Source organism: Plecotus auritus (assembly GCF_963455305.1).
Source record: "Plecotus auritus genome assembly, chromosome: 2".
NCBI lineage: Eukaryota > Metazoa > Chordata > Mammalia > Chiroptera > Vespertilionidae > Plecotus > Plecotus auritus.
In genome coordinates, this window is record NC_137771.1 from 103,802,893 (window position 1) to 103,826,078 (window position 23,186).

Sequence of the window (23,186 nt, forward strand, 5' to 3'; positions counted from 1 at the left end):
CTATTTGATGTTCCTTTCCTTCTGCTCCAAATGGCACCCTTCTCTGTTCCTACCTGAGTGTCACTCTGCTGCTCATTCTGGGATAGACTCTTCAAAGAAGTCTTTCCCACTCTCCCTGCCCCATCGCAGGTGCCCCCGACAGAGCCTCCCCACAGAGCCAGAGCCCGCCTGGCCACACTAACACTGCTTGCTGGCCGCCAGCCTGCACGCCCAGACCAGCTTTGTCAGTGGGCACGCTGACTGCAGCTGGTCCATATCACATTCAGGGGTTCCTCCTGCTGCCTGTGAGCCCAGCTTGGCATCAGCATGGGCCTGGGCAGGCCACCTTCCACAAAGAGTAACGGGGTGGAGTGGTGAGGGGACATTTACCTCCCACCCTCTTGTCCCATCAGCCATGCCTCAGGGGAAAATATGGCTCATCTGTGCTAAGTATTATTTCAGCTTCTCACCCTCAGGAGGCTGCTTTGTGAAACACTCCCAATGGGCCTTCTCCTGGTTAAGTAGTTCCTTAAAAGAAGTGTTCCAAAGAGTCCACATGCTTTGTCCTTTAGGCTTTACTTTGAGAAGAATGGGGTGATTTCTGAGAGAATAAGGTTGGGGTGGGAAAGGGAATTCTGTGTCATATAAATGAAATGCAGAGGCACGTCCTCCTGCTCTGGGCTCTGGTCACTGCTGCACCGTGACAATGCTGCCAGCTCTGTGGCTTCAGAGGGTGACGGCGCAGGCTCCTGGGAATATCATTGGAGTCACGCTCAGGCTGACTTCTTAGCTAAGTACTAAGCTTCCAAACAAGCCATGTTTGCCTTCTTCATGCCTATGAGATCCACCCATAATTTCTCTTCACTTCACACCAGGATGGGAGCAAACCAGTTTTTCCTTAAATTTTGTCAGCCTGTCTGTTGATAACGCTGGCATGAAGGTGAAGGGTCTGCCCACCCCTCCTGGCTCAAAGCATCTCAGACAGGGACACTGTCTGTGTCTCAACCAGCCCTGTGGGGGGTGCTGCCCAGCTGCAAACCCTTCAGTGCCCAGCACATAGAAGGCCTGAGACTGAGGGGCAGCCCACAGCCCACAGCCTCACAGGGACAGTCCCAAAGCCCCTGTTAATCTTACTGGTGAACTCAGTTCTCCTGCTGTAGCCAAATATATAAATTGCTCATCAGTTTCAGTTTCCAGGACAGGGTAATTCATATCTCCTGGAGATCAGCAGGGGTCAATGATTACAACAAGCCATTCCCACCGTGAACTGATTGAGATCTGGGCCAAACGGTTTCTACGATTTATGTACCTTAGACCCCAGCCCCTTGATAAATTTTCCAGAGAGTGAGGTCCCTGAAAGACTAGTACATACCTGTGGGGACAGTGCTCCGGGCCTGGCTAGCCGCTGGGGGAGCTGAGTGCCACAGACAACTGCCCACCGGGAGAGAGGCTGCCTGGTGCTGGGCCTGGGGTGTGGCGACGGGGAGGGCTGCTCTCACGGCAGTGGCAGGGCTGCTCAGACTCCCACTGCCTGGATGGATGCTTGTGGCCATCCCTTTGGCCAGTGGAGACCCTCCAACCACATTATTCCCAGGTGGCCCAGCCCCTCCTAAGGGAGCCCTGAGGAAATAAAGAGAATGAATTCAAGTGACAGTGCAGACGAAACCACCCCACATGCGCCATTGGTAAAGGCCTGCTTTTACACACTGGCCTTTCTGAGATGAAAGCCACGCAGGCCAGGAGAGTATCCTAAAACAAAGCCAAGATAACCCTTGTAGGCAAACAATGCCCAGAGCTCCAGCTGAGAGGGCACCCTCTGTAAATCTTCATGGGGGCTAACTCTCAGTATGAGTATTCAAGAAATAGCAAAAGAACCCTGAAAAACAGAGGCATTATTCCAATCAATAAAATATTTTGTATCAGAGCTACTGTTTTGACTCATTCTAACAAACAGCTGTGTGCCCCCAAACACCTCCAGAAAGAGCGATGGCTCAGTCACATCCCACAAGGCTTGGACACATCTGGACCTGGTGGGAAACAGTGGTAGGACCTGCTCCCTCTGGACACGGCCACTGCCTTGCTCTGCCGGCCTCTGGGAAGGGCACCAATAGACCATGTCCTGCTGAGACATGTCAAGGAACTTGCAGCTTCTTACCAGAAAATAGATGCCCTTTCAGCCCATGGTTTCCTGATGAAACCAGTTTAAGAAAAACAAATGGAAAACAGGAACTTGGAAGATGGGCTGTTCACACTTGCACACTTTGCATATTTGTGCTGTGGGGTGCAGAATACAGTGGAGGCGGGTTTTGTAAGGTGTTTAGTTTCAGGGGACTGGAATGTCTTCCATTTGTCCAAGAGCTCAGTAAACTCCCCTTTGTCCTCTTGGGATCTCAGTCATGAGACACCAGAAGCCACACCTGAGAGAGAACAGGCTCTGCCAGGCATGGATCCGGGCCAGGTCAGAGGCCCCTCTCCAGGTGGCTTGGTACCATTGGGTTTGACTTAAATGGTCATTGAGTCAGGTTGCTGCAGAACAGCTGTGGAAAAAGCCGCCTAGGGAAGAACCCAACTGTCCAGGGGCTGGGCAGCACCTTCCCTCACTAGCCCGTAGAGCTGCCTGGAGATTCACTTCCAGCATGAACCTGTCAGCTGGCCAGCCAAAACCATGACATTTAAAAATCGCACCTGCTACCTGCTGAACTCACTTTTTCCCTCAGAAATTTTTAAAAATTAAATAAAGTGGGCTTGCAAATTATGGGCCTTCCCAGGAATGACAAGAGGTGCGAGCTTGCCTCCAGGCTGGCACTGCCCCTCGGGCACTTAGAAGTATGGATATCTAGCACCAAGGCAACATGTAAGCACTGTTTGATTTTTTTCACAGCAGTGTTGTTTCAAAGAGGGTATAATCCCAAGGGCCACGTCTACAGTTTTCCTGTGTGCCCTGGATGTTGACACAGCTCTGAACCCGTAAAGGGCTTCCCTGAGCGAGACAGACTGAAGATCAAGCAGTGCCCTCATCTCAATGGGAAATTCTCAGACAACTCTGGGTAACATTTTCATTGAATTTTTAAAATTGCTGTTTTAATAAAAATAATATAACAGACATTTTGTAAGACACAGAAAAGCACAAGGAAGAAAAACTTTTCTCTGTAATGCTACCAGTTAATAACAATTGCTGACTTTGGGGAGTACATCACTTTTCCTTGGCACATATGCATGTGTGCATGTTTCATGTAGAACAGGTCCATGTGACTGCACATGTGCCGCTGTCTCTCACTGTGCACAGTCCCCCCGCTCCGCCCCACACCCACACCCATACCCACACCCACACCTGTGAGATCTCGCCCTCCTTGGTGACTCTGCCCCCACTTACTGCTACTACCCTGACTGCAGCTCATTCTGCTCCCACCCTCTCCCTGGGCAGCCAGTGTCTGCTCCGGGAAAGACAAGCAAACCTAATTCAGAAGGTGAAATGCTTGCTACCTAGAACCCTTGTTCAAGGGGACTCTGAGCTCACAGGGCTGAACCCCACAGGCAGGGGCTTCCTGGCTGCCTTCTGAACTGTGTTTTTGGGTGGCCCAGTGATGACAGCTGCAGGGAAATGGGAGGGGGAATCCTCCCTCCTCTCCCAGGCAGTGACTACGACCTCACCTGGAAGCAGGAGTCACATAGTTTCCTGGGAACACCCCAGAGAGCCCAGACCTCAGGGATGTGCCCTTGAACCAGCCGTCCTGACACTTCTCCAGGACATAGTACATCTCGCCCTTGCGCAGCTCCAGCTCGTCACTCTTCTGGGGCTTGTAGGTGTAGAGCGCCAGGTACCTGCAGGCAGAAGAAGCAGGGCCAGGATCAGTAGTGGCAGGCAGGACGGGCATAGGGCTACTGTGTCCCCTGAGTCACATGTGAGCTCTTCTGTGGGTGAACTCAACCTAAGAGTAGCTGATGCTTCTGGGGACTGGCACACACAGCATGTGACCTGCTCTTCCCAGTAAAGCAATGAGGGGCTGGGGGAGGGACATTCCTAGCACTGCCAGGTCCAGGGAGGCACTGGCAGGGAAGGGGCAGAGCTCTGCCTGTGATCCTAGAGTCCATGGTCACGCCCAGCCCTGTGCCTACCCAAGCAAGTGTGCAGCCAGTAGCACCTCTGACCTGCCTGGGGTGTCAGAAGCAGATCTGGGGCGAGGTCGTAAGGGCGCTCCTGTTTTTGTTTGTTTGTTTACTATTTTCTACACTGTCTATAACTTGATGCTCTGGGCAAGAGAAATCTTTAGGAAAAACAGGGAGCACCAGAACAAACTGGAATGGGCTTTCCTCGTTTAGTCTCTAGCCCGGCCTTACCATCGATCTGAGCTGGCAGAGGCCTCGAGGCCCTGAGTAGAGAAAGGCAGCCTGGGTAGGGAATTCTTGGTTGCATTCTTCCTTGCAATATTTGTACCACAACTAATTACTTAAATCCCACTTAAAAAAAAAAAAAAAGCTTATTTGAAGACAAGGAAAGAACAAACTTAGTGGTGGAAATTCCTACTTAGGGCCCAGAAAGTGGGCCTCCAAGCTGCCAAGAGCCACGGCAAACCCCTTCTGTAACATAACTAGTGACCTGACCCCAGCCTCACAGGGTACTGTGAGGACTGGGAAATGCTGCAAGTGCTTTGCTGCTTGGGGTTTGAAGAATGGTTAGTGTGAGCTGATAGAACTGTGAGGCAGTTCCCTGCAGGACACAGATTCCCTAGACGTGGCCCCTCCCAAGGGCTGCCTGAAGTCCACAGGGCTCTCTGTGGTTGGGGAAGTTGAGGTGCCATCTGGGCTCCAGACTCCCCTGAGGATCAGCTGGGCTTCCCCCAACCACAGCTCAGTGCTTGCTCCCTCACAGGCCTGACTCCCAGCGGCCGTCCTTCCCCAATGCAGGGCAGTCCTCCATGCGCGGCAGGAAACCCGACTTAGCACTAGTGCTGCCGAGGACCCGCCTGCACCTACAGGCCCCAAGGCTGGCTTTCTGTCATTCGGCCCTGCTGGCACCTTCACAAGTGTCCACGCTCTGCCCACCAGGCTCCCACTCTGTTCAGGGTGACTTTCTGCCCTTCCCCTGTGCGTTCTTCCCCATTCCCTCCAGGCCAGGACCAGGTTCTGCTCTCTCTCTGAAGGTGATCAGCATAACAGGGTGCAGGAGGGCAGGTACCGTGCTGCTGCAGGAGCTTCCCACAAGGCCGGGTGCTGTCAGAGGAGGCTGGGTTGTGGGCTCACCCCCCTGGTGCCTCACCACAGCCTTAGCAGGGACTTACATTACTGGGTCTTACTGTACTGAGCTCAGACTAGTCAAGCCCACTGCAGCCCAAGGTTCAGAGCCAGCCCTGCGTTACGGGTCTGGGTAGAAGCGATCCCATCCCGTGTGAGGCATGGTTCCCAACATCACAGAATGTGGGGGCTGTGTAAACATTAGAAGGCAGCTTGGCGACCTCTTCCTGTCCCCACAGGTCCTTCACTTTCCTCACCTGGCTCTGAGAAACCCACGGAGAAGTGGAGGTAAGATTCACTCCCAGCCCAAGCAGTGGCCTATTTACAAGGGCTGCTCTGACCCAAAGTGTGGCCTCCAGGACCAGACATTTATGCCCCAGGAAGCCCTACAAGGCAGGCAGATGAAGAGCAGACAAGCCCGGGGCCAGGGAGTGAACTTTGGGTGGCCTCCCAATACCAAGGCAATGAGAAGGGAGGGTGTGGGCTCCTGCAGGCCTGAGTGTGTCACGGGAGAGATGAGCAGCCGCCTCCTGCACTGGGTAAGCAAACTGAGATCCCTTTTTGTGTTTCAAGACAACCAAAGCCTTAGGAAATCAGTGCCCATGGGAACTTTTATATGCTAGAAGTGGGTAAGAACACCCTTTGACCATTGGCTGACCTGAGCGATCAGGCCTTTCAATTACGTGGGCTCACATTTCAGAGCATGCGACTTGACCTGCAGAAGGCAAACCCCGCATGGATGAGGATGACTGGAGTCATTCTGTCACAGACCTTCTGATAGCCTGGCTGGCGTGTGTCACAAACCCCTGGCTCACAGCAGCACGCTCGCTGCTACCCTTGTCTCTATGCCAGCGGCCCTCTCATGCACAACCTTAGACCACCTTTGAACATGACTACTGCTACTGTTTTGGGAAGGACAGACAGACAGAGAGCAACCACATTCCCACCCTACATGCCTGCCACCAGGATGCATGAACTCCTAACTTCTTAAAGCTAAAAAGGATAGATGAGTGATCAGGTTAATCTGATAAACTGATGAGGTCATTGGATTGTTTTCTCCCTAGTAATAAAATAAAAACTATGATTTCAAAGGTCATGTTCTCAAAGTTGATTGTGCATAGCACTGTAATGTATGAGATATTACTTGCTATGGTGCTTGGGACTCGTAATGTATGAGATATTACTTGCTATGGTGCTTGGGACTCGGTACAAAAAGCCATGCGAAGCACACAATGAACCAGTCTCAAGCATTGCTGGCCAGGGTTCCTCTGCTACTCAGATGACCACTGTGACTAGCAGACACATCTCCGCCAAAATGCTTATCATCCTTTCAAGGAAAGTATTTGACATGGAAATCTTCCTTCTGTTACCCAAATGAAAATCAACCCAAACATGGACAGCTGTGCTCTGGGAGGAGACAGAGGAGAGAGCAGAAGGATTGGGTCCCCAATGGCAGAGTAGGGTGGGTTGGGAAAAGAGGTCTTTCCATCTCCACACAAAATTAAAAAGCCTGCATGGTATGGGAGGTCTGTGCATAGTGGGGCCCTCCAAAATGTACCCACAGCACCTGGGAGTGACATTCTTGGAACTGTGCTACCTTTTGGGTCTCAAAGACAGAGCAGCCTTCTTGGGTGGCTGATTTGATGCAGAGTTGGTGACTTTGGGCCAACACTGGAAGTCCTCTGCACCTAGGAGGAGTAAGGCTGTGGCTCTCATTGAACAAGGAAACATCTGTTGAAAGCCTGTGTACTGGGCATTCATTGTGAGACCCAAAAGTGAAACACCTGGGCCTTGTCCTGGAAGAGTTCACGGTGTCCTGCCTCTCATTTGGGGAAGTCCACTAGGGCCCAAGGGTCTCCTGTAGATGAAATATATTTTCTCAGGGAAAGGAAATCCAGTGCTAGAAGAGAAACCATCACCACCGTCCTTCCCCACATGCCTCCTCGGCCCAGGTCTGAGTGGAAGCCATTGGAACTTACCCAGGGGACCCAGTCAGAAGATAGCACCTTCTGTCCAGTGTTGGTGAAAACGTGAGGTTCAGCCTAAAGACATCTAGAAGGTAGTGTACTAATCTATGCTCCACTCGGGAAGCTAGGTTAAATGTAGGTAAGCCTCAATTTCCTTTTGTTTACCTGGATGATAATAACCTACTCACAACATTGTGGGCAAATAAAGGGAGGATGTTCATGATTTCCTACCTGTCTCCAGGTAAGGCAAATGTTTCCACTAGGCTTAGGGAGGCAGGGAAGCATGTACCAAGGTATTTAAGCTACTTCTAGGAAACCTTCTGGAGCTTGGCAAGTTGCTTTTTCAAGAGGCATTTTGCTTGAAATACATTCTGTTCTGCATCAACACATATTCTAAGTGTCCTTCTGACTGCATAGTATCTGTGAAACTTTCCCTTCCCCAATTATTGACCAAATTCTTATTCTCCACCTTAGAACATTCATTCAGGTAACTGGCTCATTGCAAACAAAAGAGTAGAAGGCAGTCTAATTCTTCAGAATGCTACTTAAGTGGGGAATTTTTATACTGCACGTATCTTTTAAGAAATGTAATTTAACAAGAGTAGGTTCTAAGCAAGGCAAGCATGTCACTTCCAGCAGTGACTCATCAGGGTGTATTTGGCTGTGACACACAGCTTCTGTGCATGGGCATGGCAGTTACAGCTACTAAGATGCTGAGCTAGTAACTAGCCACCATGAAGACTCCATGACCACCCACTGCGCCAGCATCCTCCCACTCTGGCCTGCAGCCCACACCTTCTCAGGGGCCTGTGAAGTGTTCTCTTTGCTATGGTTGATCCTCTCCTGATTGGCCAGTGCCTTTATCATCAAATATTTTGATTATGCCCTCTGCTCATAATAAATGTCCTAGGGACAATAACATTAAAAAACCTGCTAGAGTTTTCTGCACTTTCTTGTGAGCAGTATTATTAGATGTACATAATTAAACTGACCAACTAGTGGGCAGCCAGTGTGGCTTAGTGGTTGAGTGTTGACCCATGAACCAGGAGGTCACGGTTTGATTCCTGGTCAGGGCACATGCCCTGGTTGTAGGCTCGATCCCCAGTAGGGGGCGTGCAGGAGGCAGCTGATGAATGTTTCTCTCTCATTGATATTTCTATCTCTCTATCACTCTCCCTTCCCCTCTCTCTAAAATCAATTAAAATATTTTAAAAATAAAATAACCAACTAGTAACAAATGAGACCCCTATAGAAACCATACATTTCCATGCTAGCAGGGTGAGATGGAGATACTGAAGGCATGGGACCCCAAAACATAAACAGCAGCTCACACATTGAGAAGCAGCTGCCCTTTGGGAGCCACGTCCTGCTGTTCAGCCACTGGGCTGGATCCGGCAGAGGAGTCCTGTAAACAGATAAGAAGAGAATGAGCTGACAGGTGGCTCTGCCCAGGGAAGAGAAAGACAACATCGCACGGCGTCATGAAGCATCTGTCCTCTCCTTGGGGTCTATTTGCCCGGGTTGTTAATGACGTGTTTTGTTTTGTTTTTTTCAATATACTGGGGAGAGCTTGGTGCCCAATGACAGGCCCATGGCAGCTTTCCAGAGCCCTCCTGGAGCAGCTGCTCACAACCCCTCTCTGTGGCTGCATCTGGGTCTATTAGCACCACTCTATGCTGAATATGGAAGAAGGCAGTTTCGGGAAGCTCATCTTTATTCTTAGAGCTTGAATGAATTATTCTTGTGTTTGTAAAAAGAACATCCAGACAAAACCTTTCATGTTATATAGCCTGGGCTCATTGAAAAATTGCATTCCCAGGAACTGAAGATTAATCTCTACAGGAAGCTGGTCCTTTGGCTGTGGACAGAGGGCAGGCTATAGGGCAACAGGACTGACAGAGCCTAGCATCTCCCACCTCAGCCCTGAGGGACTCAAAGCTTCAGGGTTTATGGTGCAAGGAGATGACTGGAGGGATGTCTGCTTCCAGATGGTTCCTTACAACAAGGTGCGTGTTAAGCTGGTTGAGGGAAGTGGTTAAGGGCCAGCAGGCAGATCTGGGCTGTGCATAATCTCGCTGAGGCGATTCCTGCACAGAGATCCCTGTAGACCCAGCCCATGAGAGACAACATTGTCTCCCATCTCCTCACTACCCAACTCACCCATCCAGCCCCAGTCATCCTTAGGGCAGCACCTTGTCTTCCTGTTCAGATGCCACAATGAACTGAATTGTGCCCCCCAAAAGATATGTCCAAGTTATAGCCCCTGGTGGCTGTGAAGGTGACCTTATTGGAATAAAGGTTTTTGTAGATATAGGTAAGGATCCTAAAATGAGATTACCCTTGATTAGAGTGGGCCCTAAATCCAATAACAAGTGTCCTCATGAGAGAGAGAAAAGGAGAACAGAGAGACGGAGTAAAGTCACTTGAAGAATGAGGCAGAGACTGGAGAGATGCATCTATAAGCTCAGGAACACCAAGGATTGCTGGGTCTGGGATGGATTCTCCCTCAGCCTCCAGAAGCAGCCAGTCCTGCCTACCAACACCTTGATTTTGGATTTCTGGCTTCCAGAACTGTTGTTTTAAGCCACCCAGTTTGTGGTACTGTTACAGCCGCCCCAGGGAACTAATAGAACTCAATTCACTAACCAGTTCTGCCCTTGCTTAGCTGATGAGCTACATGTGCTAAGGCAACCTTCCAATCCATCCTGGGTGGTCAACTTCCCTCTTCCACCAGGGATCATGAAAGGGCCAGAAACCACAGCATGTCCACCACCTCTAAGAAGTTAGAAATTCTATTTCTTCTTGTTTAAACAACGAAGTGCCTGGCGGAATGAGAGCATGCAACACAGAAGCATAACTTCCCTCATTTCTCTAAGACACTGTGAAGTTTCAAAGGACTTCCCACTCCAAGCTCCAGCACCTGTGAGAGACTGCTTTCTAGAGGCAGCCCCTCCCCAACCATCCCTGTGGCTGATGCAAGATACTGCTTCCTGGGGTGCTGTGTGGGAATGGGCTAAAGGTGGGGGACATTCCTCTGTTGATAGATGTGGGGGACTTCTGTCTGCTCATCACACCTGCTGAGCCTAGGAGGGGGGACAGACCAGAAGGCATTCGCCATCAAAGCTTGGGAATGTTTTCCTTCAAGATGCTGGAGGAGTTCACCACAGCTGGCCAGGGACCTTCTCCACAGGCTGCAGGCTGGGGTGGGCACCTGGTTCCACCCCTAGTGTATGGATAAGCACCCCTAGTGCTGGTTTCCCCACAGCTGTCCCTTCTTAGATGGTCCCTGGAGAAAGGTGTGGGCAGGATGTCAGGGCACTTCACTCACTCACTCAGACACGGGCAGGTGGCTCCATGCTGGAGGCGACAGCCGAGGCCTGGGAGCACCCTGTGTGCCACTCACAGGCTGAGCAAAGTCAGACTTGGTCAGTGAGCTGATGAGAAATGTTCCCTCCCGCCTCGGCTCTGCATACAAGCAAGAAAGTAGTGTGACAGTCAGTTGAGTTGTAGGGTTATTCTGCCTACATGAGGCATGATCTAGGTCCTCATTGATGTCTGCTGACCACTGATTGTCAGGACTGGCTCGGGCACAGACACAGCCTCTATGTCCATTGTGGGCTTGCATGGGGGATGACAAGCACTGGACATGCCATTATAGACATGGGGGTCCCAGTAGTGCAAGGCCACAGGAATATACAACTGGGACCTCACCTGAGGGTGTGGCCAGGGAGGGCTTCTGTGAACAGGGAGTGGGCCTGTTAGGTGAGGTGGTGAGGGTCGGATGGTGAAGGAGGAGCAGAGTAGTCTGTCTAGCAAGGGCTGGCAAAGGCAAGCTCAGCAAATTTGAAGAAACTGAAAGAAAGGAAAAGTGAGTGGTGAGGAGAAGTGCCCAGAGCCAGTCTGTGTGAAGCCTTCTAAGAGGGATTCCGGTCTTCACCTTGAGGGCAGAGATGCCCTGGAAGGCTGGCAGGAGAAAGACAGAGACGGAATCAGATCCATGACTCACAGGGGGGCCCCTTAGGAAGCATGAGGAAGGTCAGGTCTAGGTCAAGGGCATGGGGATGGAAAAGGTCTGGCTTGTATAGGAAGTCATGGGTAAGAACAATTACAGCAAAAATAATAAAGACCCCTCCCCCATCCAGAGCTCACCAGCATTTCTTCTGGAATAATGCATTTAATATTCAAATAAGCCTATAAAGTGGTTTGTTTTTTTTTTAACCAGCATTTTATAAAATGAGGATCTGAGGCACAGAGAAGTTAGGTGAATGGTTCACATTCATACAGCCAGTACATGGCCATGGCTGGGCTGGAACTCGGGCAGTCTGATGCTGGAGGTCATGTGCCTACTCACCACGTCGTCTGCATTAGTTTCTCATGGCTGCTGTAACAGGTCATGACACACCTTAGTGACTGAAAACAACACAGATACACTATCTGACAGTTCTGAAAGTCAGAAGTCCCAAAGCAAAGGTTGGCAGGACTGTGCCCTCTGGAGGTTCTCAGGCAAAATCCATGCCTGGTCTCTTTCAGCCTCTATAGCCACCAGCTCCTCCCTCCCCCGCCCCCCACTTCCTCAGCTGGTGGTCTCTGCCTCCATCTTGAAAGCCTTCAAATTTCTCTCTCTGATCTCTGCTTCTATCATCTCATCTTCTCTCTGACTCCAAACCTCTTGTCTTCCTCTTATAAAGACCTTGTGATGTGATTACATTTGTTCCACTGGGCAATCCAGCATAATCTCCCATCTTTTGCCAAGTAGAGTAACACATTCACGTTCTGGGGTCAGGACAGGGATATTTGGGAGTCTGTATTCCCTCCTCTACCAACAGGACTAGTGGAGTCGTGAGCTGAAGGGCACAAGGAAGGATGATGAGCTGAGCTTCTGGCCTTGGCAGCTGGCCAGATGGTGGTGTCATGTGCAGAGATAGGGAGTGTGAGATCTGGGAGCCATCAGAGTTGGACGTGTGGAGACTGACATGCTTGAAGACGGTGACATGAGGACGAGGCGATGCCAGCTGAGCGAAGGGGATGGGCCTGCAGGTGGAGGTTTGGGGATCACTGGCATGTAGCTTGTCTAAACAGCAATGCAGCCTGCCAGTTAAGTTCTTAGCACTCAAGTGTGTGAGCCCGTGTCTGTGTGACCTTGGACACAGAGCCTCTACCTCTTAGGTTTACTAGTAAGTAGGAGTCAGGACTGCTGCCCTCAACTATGTGGCAGCAGGGATGGAACTTACCCTCCCAACTAAAGCAATTGAAAAATCAGGCAAAGTATGTGAACCAATGGTTCCCCAAATTTTGAAAATTAATAAAGGACAGGAAGATATACCTGAGAGATGAGAAAATAGGATCATAAACACTCCTGCCTTCTATGTTAGTTGGAATATTAAGTGAGATCATTTAATTTAAGCCCTTAATAAATGCTGTTATTATTACTGAAGCCAGGGTAGGAGGTGGATGAAATGGCCTGAGGGAAAGTGAGGTGAGGAGAAGATAGCCTGTGGACCATCAATGTGGCAGGAGAGCTGGCAAAGGGTACAGAAAACAAGCAAGAAGCACTGGTGTTTCTGGGTTCAGGGGAGCAACAATTTCCCAGGAAGCTGTTGTCAATCATTCTGAATGCTGTCAGGAAGGTCAGGAGAGATGAAGGCCAGAGGAGCCTTTCAATGTGGGGGTGCAGACACTCACTGGGGCTGGCAATTCTTGTTAGCAATGAACCTTAAAATCTGCAAACAATTTCCATTTATAATATAGAAAATTTGGAGCAACCCAAATGTCCCACACCAGAAGGTTTGATGGCAGATGACACCATGCACAGCAAACAGCCGTGAGGGGAATTCACACCGAGTGGTGTGGAGGGCTGTGTGAAGTGCCTCAAATGGAAAAGGTGGCTAGAGAAATGCATGTGTAGGCTTACCTCATTTCTGTAAAAGATACATGTATTTCCAGGGGAAAATGGTCTGGAGATTTATATACCAAACTAGGGGCCCGATGCACGAAATTCATCGTGCAAGAATAGGCCTTCCTTCCCCTGGCTGCCGGCACTGGCTTCCCTCTAGCACCCGGGACCCGGGCTTCCCTTGCAGCCCTGGCTTCATCCAGTCTAATTAGCATATTACACTTTTATTATTCTAGATGATAAACATTGGTACTTAAGGGAGTTGGGATTTGGGATAATTATTTTTAAATCTATGTGTTCAAATTTTTCATCATTTTAATACCAACAAGCAAAATGGTTTTCTGATACATCATCCAAGTCATAAAAAGAATAATAAGGTTAAGTTATTTGAGACCTGTTTTAAGACCAAACTCTGGGTGATGGTGATCCTTGTTTTTCCTGGATCCCACACGTGCCATCTTTATGGGGATGCCAGGGGCAGACAGGAGGAGACCACAGAGTATCCCTGAGGACTGGCCCAGGTGGCTGCTGGCAGCACACAGGCAGAAGCCATTACCTGGGCACCACGTAGAGCATATACACACGATGACTGGCTCAGAGGAATCGCAAACCCATGACTTTGTCCAAATAAACTTTCCTGAAACAGCCTGCCCAGCCCTGCACACACAGAGCACCAGGACTGCTCTGAGTCTTGCTGTGACCGAAAGGCAGCCTGTGTGGAGTCTCCACTCCCAATGCTCGGGCCACTCAAGTCGTAACTCAGTAGGAGGCAATAACGCCTTTGGCTAGGACAGTCAGAGGAGACTGACGCCTGTATGTCAGGCGGAGAGAGAGGCTGGCTGACTGTGGACTGTGCAGTATTAAGGCTCAAGAACCCATCTTTGCCAGCATCTGCCAACTTTGCTGGGTGACCCGTACACTGAACACGCCACATGGCAGAGTGTTTGGAGGGTCAGGAAGGACTAGGGCAGGGAGGGCTGCCCAGGCACATGGTAAGAGAGCTGATCTAAAGAAAGTCTCAGGGCCGAGCATCCTGGCAGCTTTGCTGGAAACCTGGCCCTCATTTGAAACTTAATACGACAAATACTACCAAGCAAACGTGTGGGATTTCAAAGCAGACTCTTACCTAAAGCTGGAATGGAGGAGAAGAGAGCCCACACTTGTGAAAACATTTTTTTTCCTGAAGGTCAAGATGGAGAATATCTAAAACAGACCTGGCTGAGCGTGTGTTCCTGTCTTGCCTCTGCGCGTGCAGTGCAAAGCCCAGAGGGAAACAGAGTGTGACTTCCTGCAGTAGACAGGGTTCTCTCCACCCTCCTGTGAGTCAGACCTTCATTTCTGTTATTGCTGATATGAGGTGAGGAGCAATGTTGCAGTGGCGGTGAGTGGAGGGTACCCCAGGGACAGCTGAGCAGAAGGCAACCGATGGGACACTGGGGCCTCCTGAGAGGCAGCAGGGCCCTGCTAACTCCTGACAGGTGTCACAGAACAAACGCAGATCTCCTTTAGGTGACTGGGAATTGGAAGCATGATGCACGCGCAGGCTTCCTAGTCAGCACCGGGCTGCCTGGAGGCTCTTCCCCTCAATGAATCACTCCGAGGACACACGGGACAAGAACAGTCTGGTTTCAGACTGATTGAATGCAACACCAGGGCTTAGTGTGGCCCTTACCTTCCAGCTCTGGCCATGCTGGCAGGCTTCCCCGGCCCTAGGCCCCCACACTGGAGCCTGTTCATTCCTAAGAACCAGTGGTCGGCAAACTCATTAGTCAACAGAGCCAAATATCAACAGTACAACGATTGAAATTTCTTTTGAGAGCCAATTTTTTTAAACTTAAACTTCTTCTAATGCCACTTCTTCAAAATAGACTTGCCCAGGCCGTGTGGTATTTTGTGGAAGAGCCACACTCAAGGGGCCAAAGAGCCGCATGTGGCTTGCGAGCCATGGTTTGCCGACCACTGCTAAGAACCATATCGTTAATACTGCCTTGATTTTTAATGGGCCTTAAAGGGTTGATGAAGCTTTGGCAGGAGTGAGGCAAATCAGGCAGGGATGAAAATAAGGAAGGAGAATGGGATCCAGCAGCTTTTAGATAAAAATACTTGGGAACACAGACTCAAACAGACATTCTTCCTATCTCTGAGATCACTAGGCTTAAAGCCCAGCCCAGCCTTGGCAGACAAAATTGTGCTTCTGGTTCAGCACAGAAGGTTTTTGCCTGTGATAGGCAGGGTCACATGGTCTTCTTTTTCAGATGACCCCATAATGGAACCATGCTGGGGTTCAGCCCAGGCAGGTGAGCACTCCCCGATGTGGGGAGCCAGCCAATAACCCGGGGATTCTGGGGCCTTGGTCCTCAGATCTACTGACCCCACAGAATGGATGACTCCAGCAATCCCGTTGGGCCTAATGTTAAAAAAAAAACCAACAGCCCATAAGCATTTAACACAAGCCAAGCATGCGGAAGGGGTCAGCTGCTCAGGTCATGGGTCAGAGGTGATGCCCTCATCAAATAAAACTCCATGGTGCCAGCAAACAGAGGGAAAGCAGGTCTGGGAGCCCAGTAATGCTGCCCCTGGTGCCCCGTGCCCACGGCTCTGTAAGCACACACACACAGGTGAAAGGCGGAGCTCAGGCAGGCCAGTGATCCCTGGGCTGGGAAGCTGCTCACCTTGCAGGCCTCCTTGTCCCACCAACAGAAGGCAGAACAGGGAGACTGCAGGGCTCACACAGCCCTGGTCCCGCAGTCAGTGAGAACCCCGCCATCACTTCTTACAGTGACCTGCCTGCCTCTTTGGAACCCCCAGCCTTGGTGGTTTAAATGAGCATCAGTTTCTGGCTGCAGCGCTGTGGCCTCGGACCCCTGTTTCTAAACTGTCAGGTTGTTACCAGAGGCTGCAGACCCTGCTGCTGCATTTTTTGTTGTTGTTAATCCTCACCTGAGGCTATATTTTCCCCACTGATTTTTAGAGAGAGTGGAAGGAAGAGAGGGAGAGTGAAGGGAGGGAGGGAGGGAGGGAGGGAGGGAGAGAGAGAGAGAGAGAGAGAGAGAGAGAGAGAGAGAGAGAGACATGGATGGATTGGTTGCCTCCTGCATGCACCCTGCCCAGGTACCTACCCTGGACCAGAATCAAACCCTTGACCATTCAGTGGGGGAAGCTGATGCTTTAACCATTGAGCCACAGGCCAAGGTGCTGCAGCTCCAATGGGGCCCCTGAGCAGTAGTTGGGAACCAGGCCATTTTATTTTCCTCTTAGGATCAATACGAGGAAAAAGGGGTCTTGTTTGGGGGGCTGAACGGGGCTTCACCTTGCTTTCCTGACACAGTGGCACAGACTGAGACCCTGAGGAGGAACTGCTCCTCAGTTCAATTTTTAATGAGTTCAGAAAACTCATCACCCCAAAGAGCAGTTAAATAAGCCTATTTTCTTCATCACGCGACCACTCCATACAGAGTGCAAATGAGTCTCATGAATGTGCTTCCAAAGAAAAACTCAGAAGAAAACACTTTACGGCCCGAGTCTTCCACTTGGCTCCAAAAGGACAGCACAAAGGCGGGCAGAGGCCCAGGGCATTGTGAGGGTGAGGACAGACAGGCCTGGAGGCCCTGGAGGTCAGAGCCCGAGAAGCCTGACCAGACGGTCTGTCCTGGGACAGAGAGGGCCTTGCTTTCTGCCGACATAACAGGTCTTTCTCAGCCCTTGGGAGAGCTGGCTGGCCACCTAAGACGGAGACAGCCAGGAGGCCTATATTCACCTTGTATGCTGCCTGCTGCCCACTCTGCCCCAGCAATCCCTCCACATTAGCTCACAGCATGACTCTGGAGCCTCTGGGCTGCTGCCTCCTGGGCTGTGTGAACAGGCCCCTCCCTGAGGGCCGTGCTCAGCTCAGGACTGGACAGACTCACCCAAAGATCAAATCTGGCCCCTTGCTGCCTCCTGCTTTTGTAAATAAAGTTTTATTGGCACCCATACACCCCCACACATTTGCTGTTGCCTGTCTGCTTTTGCCCACAAAGGTGGAGCTGAGCAATCGTGACACACTACATGGCCCACAAGCCTGAAACATTCCGTCTCTGGCCGTCTAAGGACAAATGCTTGCCAGTTCTGCTCCAGTCTGCAATCTCCAGTGCCTGCCCTCACCTCACTGGGCTGAGGATTAGGACCAAAAAACCCCTCGCTATGCCAAAAGCTTAACAAGGCACCCAGGACATTATTAAGGAAAGTGGCCCAAAAAGGGGGGCATGGAGGAATAGCATCCACAAAACAGCTCTATGGCATGGAGCTACCCTCTGCTGGTGGTCCAGGTGAGTTCTAAGGCAGGGTCCATGACAAGCCTCTCCTCGTGTCCGCCACAGGCTGCTCCCTTAACAAAGAGCTCACCAGACTTCAGAGGATATTCAGGATGGGGGGTGGAGGGGTGGAGGTGAGGGTAGGAGGACCAGCAACTCACCTGAATTCCTGGACCAGCATGTGCACACCAGAACTCCCCGCACTCCCCAGATGCCAAGGGGGTACCAGGGACCTTCCCTGATGCACCCTTCTCTTGTCTGCCAGGGATGGCAGAAACCTGTGGATATGGTTCCTGCCTTGTCATAGCAGCAAAAGAAACACAGTTGACACTGAACACCATGAACAAAGAGCCTGGCAGCTGATCAAAGCAGAGCCAGGCCACAGGCAGCCACAGCGTTCTCTGCCCTCACTCAGAGGCATGGCCCGTAAGTCACAGGGGCACAGCAATTCCCAGATCTGCTGAAGAAAAGTCTCCTGCACATGGTCTTCAGGATGAGATGTTTTTATTCATCCCACATTCACTTGTTTGTTTCTTTCTCCTTATAAGACATGAAATTAAATTTGCAACTTTCTCAAAGTGCTAAGACTAAGCGCTGGTTCTGGCCCAAGCAGCAGTCTGCAGGCTGCAGGGCAGGTGAGAGTGGCCTGTGCCTCTCCCTCAGCAGTCCCCAGCACGACCTCCTGTGGACAGGACAGGTGTGTCACTGAGGTAAACACCTGTGCCCCACACACTGGAAAGGCTCCCCAGCAGCAGGGGGAGCATTCTAACCACATCCTGGGAGCTCGCATTCACAGCTCTCCTCACTGACTTCTCAGACACAGGGAAGACATGGAGACACTTTCTCTTTTTATATTTTCCCTGTTGAATATCAAACACTTCCCCTCCCATTGATTTTAAAGGGCACTTTCCTAGTCTTGATTTGTAAGCCATTGGGTTCTGAAGCTGAGAAACTCACAAGGGCTGGTGACAGAGCCTGTTCCTGACCTGGCCTGCTGGGGAGCCTTTCCCAAATGTGGGTGCTCGATCCCACAGAACCCCCCTTTGGCACCCGGGCAGTCCAAGGGCAACTGGCACAGAAATGTGAGCCTCGCTCTTCAAGTGTTGGCTCTTCCATAGTCACTGTCTGCCAACAGCGGTCACCTCTTCCAGTTTCCCAGCCTCTTGTGTGAAGCAGTGAAAACTTACGCACAGACACAGATTTTGAGGGGAATGGTGCTGTTCACCAACATCCGGGTTCTCCTCATGGGCACCTGCTGGAGGACTTGCTGTGGTGACTGAAAGGTGAGCAGGAGTGACACGGGTCATCTGCATGCAGAGATCTTTAGGAGCCATTACACTAGTTGCCACATTTCCCACCCCTCACTGGCACCTGAGGTCAGCATGCATTCCTGTACAGGGCCAGAAAATAAATATAATATTTTAGGCTCTGTGGAACATATGATCTGTTGCAACTAAGCAGCGCCTCTGCTGTGGCCTGGAAAACAGCTACAGACAATGTATAAATGAGCAGGTGCAGCTGTGTTCCAATAAAAATTTATTTACCAAAGAGGCAGTAGGACAGACTTGGCCTGAAGGTGTGCTGATGTCCCGGGAGAGGGCACTGTGGAGCAGGCAGGCCCTCAGCTGCCCATGATAGACATGCAGTGTAAGTGAGAAGTAAGCCTCTGAGGGTTTGAGGCTGCTTGTTATCACAGCATAACCTGGCTCACACTGACAGATATAGGGTGTTCCAGACCTACATGCACCCATTAAGGTTCCTCAGGCAGTTTGGTGATGACTTTAGTCACCTGTTTGGTTTCTTATTTGGTGTATGGGAGAACTATTCCAAAATGTAAGTAATCATTTCCTAATTTGATCCAATAGCAGTTATAAACAAACTAGAGGCCCAGTGCACAAATTTGCCAGACCCCACCCAACCCCAATTGGGGCAGATTGGAGCTGGGCCTGTCGGGAGGAGGAGATGGCGGGAGGTTGGCCAGCCGCCCCTCCCAGATTAGGGCCTGATCAGGTCTGGGCGGCTGGGGAAGGGGCCGCAGGAGATTGGCTGGTGGGCCCCACCCCCAGTTGGGGTGGAGGGTGCTGATCAGAGGCCAGAGGCCTGGGGGAGGGGCCATGGGTAGTTGGCAGGTCGGCCTGCCCCTGATCAGGATAGGGGGGCCAATCTGGGGTGGAGCTGGGTAGGGGAGGGGTTGCAGGAGATTGGCCAGCCCGCCCCGCTCTCTATTGGGGTGGGGGGGTGCAATCTGGGGCAGGCCGGCCGGGGGGAGGGGCTGCGGGCCTATCGTGGTGGGGTGGTCTGATTGGTGGTGGGGTGGTCTGATTGGGGGCGGGGCTGGCTGGGGGGAAGGGAGGGGATGTTTGGCTGGCCCTGCTCTTGATCAGGGTGGAAGAGTCTGATCAGGGGTAGGCCGGCAGGGGGGAGGGGCCACAAGGTTGGCCAGCGGGTCCCACCCCCCGGTTCTCTGGCCACAGTGGGCATCATAGCCACCAGTCGTTACAGTTGTTATGGCTGTTTATGGTCGCTGGCTTTTTATATATATAGATAATTGGGTTTTTAAAACTGGGTGTGGGAGTAGTTTTAAACAGTCAGATGTGCACCTGTCGGGAGCACATGGCCTCCTTCATCCTGACAATTACAATGGGAGAAGAGCTTTGGCATTAGAGCCCAGACCCTGATTGGATGGCAGAGGTGCCTGGGAGAGTAGGGTTTGGAACTTGCAGGATCTTAGGTTCAGGAATTTGTGAGAAGATGGAATAAAGAAGGGGAAGCAGGTTTGAGGAAATAGGACTGTAGCTATTCTCTGACATATTGAACTTGAGGTACCTCTCCAGGTGAATCTATTAGGTAGTAACATATCTATAGTTTAGAAAAGGTCTTAAGGGTAGAATTAAGACTGTTGGGGTTTAGCAGTGGGTTGGAAGAGAACCCCAGGGGAGAATGTGCAAAGGGTGAGAAGGAGCGCATTAATGTTCACGTGAGACTTTCAGAAAGAGGATCTGGTGGAAGAGGCGAGGAACTCAGGAGCTGGAGAGGAGGAAGCAAGGGCAGGAGAGAGGTGCAGGAAGGGAGTCTTGTCCACAGTTCCATGCTGACCAATGTCAAGGAGGAGGAGGATGGAACAAGGACACTGGACCTAGGTACCGGGTGACTTGGCCAGCTGGGTTTTGGCAGGAGGGGTGGAAGTAGAGGTTGGATTGCAGTGAAGCATGCCCAACATGGGAAAGCAGACTCGTGTCAGTGGCAGAGAGAAGGATGCGATGGGGTCTCCAGCAGCGCTGGGAGAAGGCTATGCATAAGGGAAAAGAGCAACTCCATGTCCAGGGCACCTCCAGCAGGGAAAGCGCACCCAGGCAGAGGCAGCACTCTCCACCCTCCTTCTAGTCTTCTGCTTCCACGTCTCCTTCCCTGTGCCCTTTGCTCTCAGAACAAAGTGCTGGTTCCCTGCATCTAGAGCCTGTAGTGTTTTCCCATGGCCAGGGGTGCACAGAGACCTAGATGAGGCTCAGGCGGCGGTCGCATGTCATACTCCAAAAGGAGAAAGGAGCACAGCATCTGACTCTCCACATTTCCATGCTCCCATCACACTGCAGACAAAACTGACACTGTTCAGCTTCAGGCCCCATAGCAAGGAGTTCTTCCTTTTTTTTTCTTTTCTTTTTTTTCTTTATTGATTAAGGTATTACATATGTGTCCTTATCTCCCCATTGCCCCTCCACCCCCCCACTCATGCCCTCACCCCCCCCCCCCCCCCCCCGTGTCTGTGTCGCTTCTTCCCTTTCTGTTATGGAACTCCCTCCTCCCACCCACTGGGCCCTTTAGCTAAACAGTTGTCACTTTCTCCTTTGTTTTTTTTATCACAGATTTTCTTCCTTTTTGCTGTAGCAACACAGCCTCAGCCTCAAGCCCTTTGTGTAAAGGGCCAGAGAATTAATATTTTAGGCTCTGTGTTTCGTCGCATCTTCCTCTTCTTTTCTTCCTTTATTTCTTGTTTCCTTCTCCCGCCCTTCCTCTTATGCGCCCCCCCCCCCCCGCCCCACTTTAAACAACTCTTAAAAATCCATTCTTGGTGCAAGAGTCCTATGAAAACAGTCACTCAGGCCACGGTTTGCATGGTGTCCTGGTGGTAGCACCAGCTGGAAAGCTCTGACAAGGTCCCTCCGCACCACTCCCTCCCCTCCCTCCTCAGGAGTGCAGGTGCCTTGCCCACTGCGGGACAGCATGCTGGACCCAGGTCTAGGCCTTGAGGAGCGAGGCAAACTCCCTAAGCCCCCAGGAACCAGTGCCCCTATTGCCTGACCATCAAAACGAGGCCATGAAGCGGACCTGAAACTGGCTGGACCAGGAGCCCCCCGACCGTCGGTTACACAGGGTCCCTTCACACCCACTCTCCTCTCTACTCGGTTTGGTTGATGGGGTGGCTCCTAGGATCCAGATGTCTGAAAGGCCTCCCCAGTGGCCAGGCCCACACCACAGAGGAATCTAGGCAGTGGGATGATGGCCCAGCCCAGGCGCCAACACTTCCCTGCTTTGGGGCCTCTGGAACCCAGCATGGGCCCTGCATGGAGAGAACCCTGTTAGATTTCTGTGAAAGCCTCCAGCCACCTTCCTTTGGAGCCTAAAGAAGAATGGAGATGCTCTAGGCTGACCAGCTGCCTTGCTGGGCCCAGGACTGTCTGGTGTGTGTGCTGAAGTCCTGGGCCCCCCAGAGAACCCCTCAGTTTTGGGTGCATCATGACATGGGGCCCCTTTATGGACTGGGTCTGGGTTCAGTCAAGACCTGTGGCACAGCTTGGAGTAGAAGAGAGGAAACAGTCCCCAGACCCAGGCCACACCCCAGACCAATCACATCAGTGACCCGGAAAGCTGTCCAATCTCCTCTTCTAAACGCTCAGGTCCCTCCTCTGTTAAATGGGGCAGGGCCAGTGCCTCCTAAGTCCCCTTCTGGCACCCCTCTCCCCTGGTGTTGGGAAGGGGGAGGGAGCAGGCCAGGGCTGTCCTAGGGACCAGGTGCTGAGTTTGTTCTGTCCTCCAGGTGATAATGGTGCACAGTGCATTCCAGGTGGGGCCTCAGAATTCTCTGGCAGTCTATGCAGGAGGCTGGAGCACTGAACCACACAGCCTGCCACTGGGAGAGACCAGCAAGGACTGACAGTCGGGAGCGGCCCACAGAAAAGCTCACTGATCCCAGGCTCCTGTGACAGGAGCTATGGCTGTGAGCAGGCTGGGCCCCACCCACCCTTACCCACCACCAGCCTTCCAGACCTTCAGCTGACACCACAGCAGACAGAGGCTCCGGGAGCAGACAGCGAAGACTGGACAGAGGAGGCACCTGGGTGTCATAGCTGATGCCTTGGGGCTCATGACTCATACCCTGACTCTCTGAGGAGCAGAAAGAACCACTACCTATAGCACTGACCTCGCCCTGAGGAGAGGCCATCTGTGTCTGACAGCAAGCCAGCCAGGAGGCTCCACACCAGCTCCACTTAACATACGAGTACATTGAGACTCCAGAAGAGACCAGGCAACTTTCTTAGGTGACACAGCTAGTGAGCAGGGGCCTCTGTCCCCCACTGCCCTGTGCCAGGTCCCAGACCGGCCTTCACAGAGCGCCAGCTGCTCTCTGCAGGGGCCAGCAGGCACTTTTCTCTCTTCTGGCCAGAGGCCAGCCCTGAACATTTTATAGCAAAGAAAGTTTAGGTGGCCTCTCCCCACCACTCCTGCCCATAGCCAGGAGCAGGGCAGGATGAACAAGCCCGAGGGAACTGTCAGAAGAGCTGTCACTCACACCATCCGCTTGCATTTCCTCTGGGTGAATGAAAA

General features: G+C 51.6%; 1 protein-coding gene across 4 annotated transcripts in view; it reads right to left on the reverse strand.

Annotated features, from left to right (window-relative positions):
* The window catches only part of SH3RF3 (SH3 domain containing ring finger 3), a 371,306-nt gene that overhangs the window by 106,534 nt on the left and 241,586 nt on the right, over window positions 1-23,186 (reverse strand). For all 4 annotated transcript variants that reach the window (XM_080653021.1, XM_080653020.1, XM_080653019.1 and 1 more), the window contains 3 exons: window positions 8,510-8,583; window positions 3,631-3,801; window positions 1,352-1,599 (listed from right to left, as the gene is read on the reverse strand). In XM_080653021.1, the coding sequence (XP_080509147.1) occupies window positions 1,352-1,599; window positions 3,631-3,801; window positions 8,510-8,583 (493 nt within the window). The remainder of the gene's footprint in view (window positions 1-1,351; window positions 1,600-3,630; window positions 3,802-8,509; window positions 8,584-23,186) is intronic.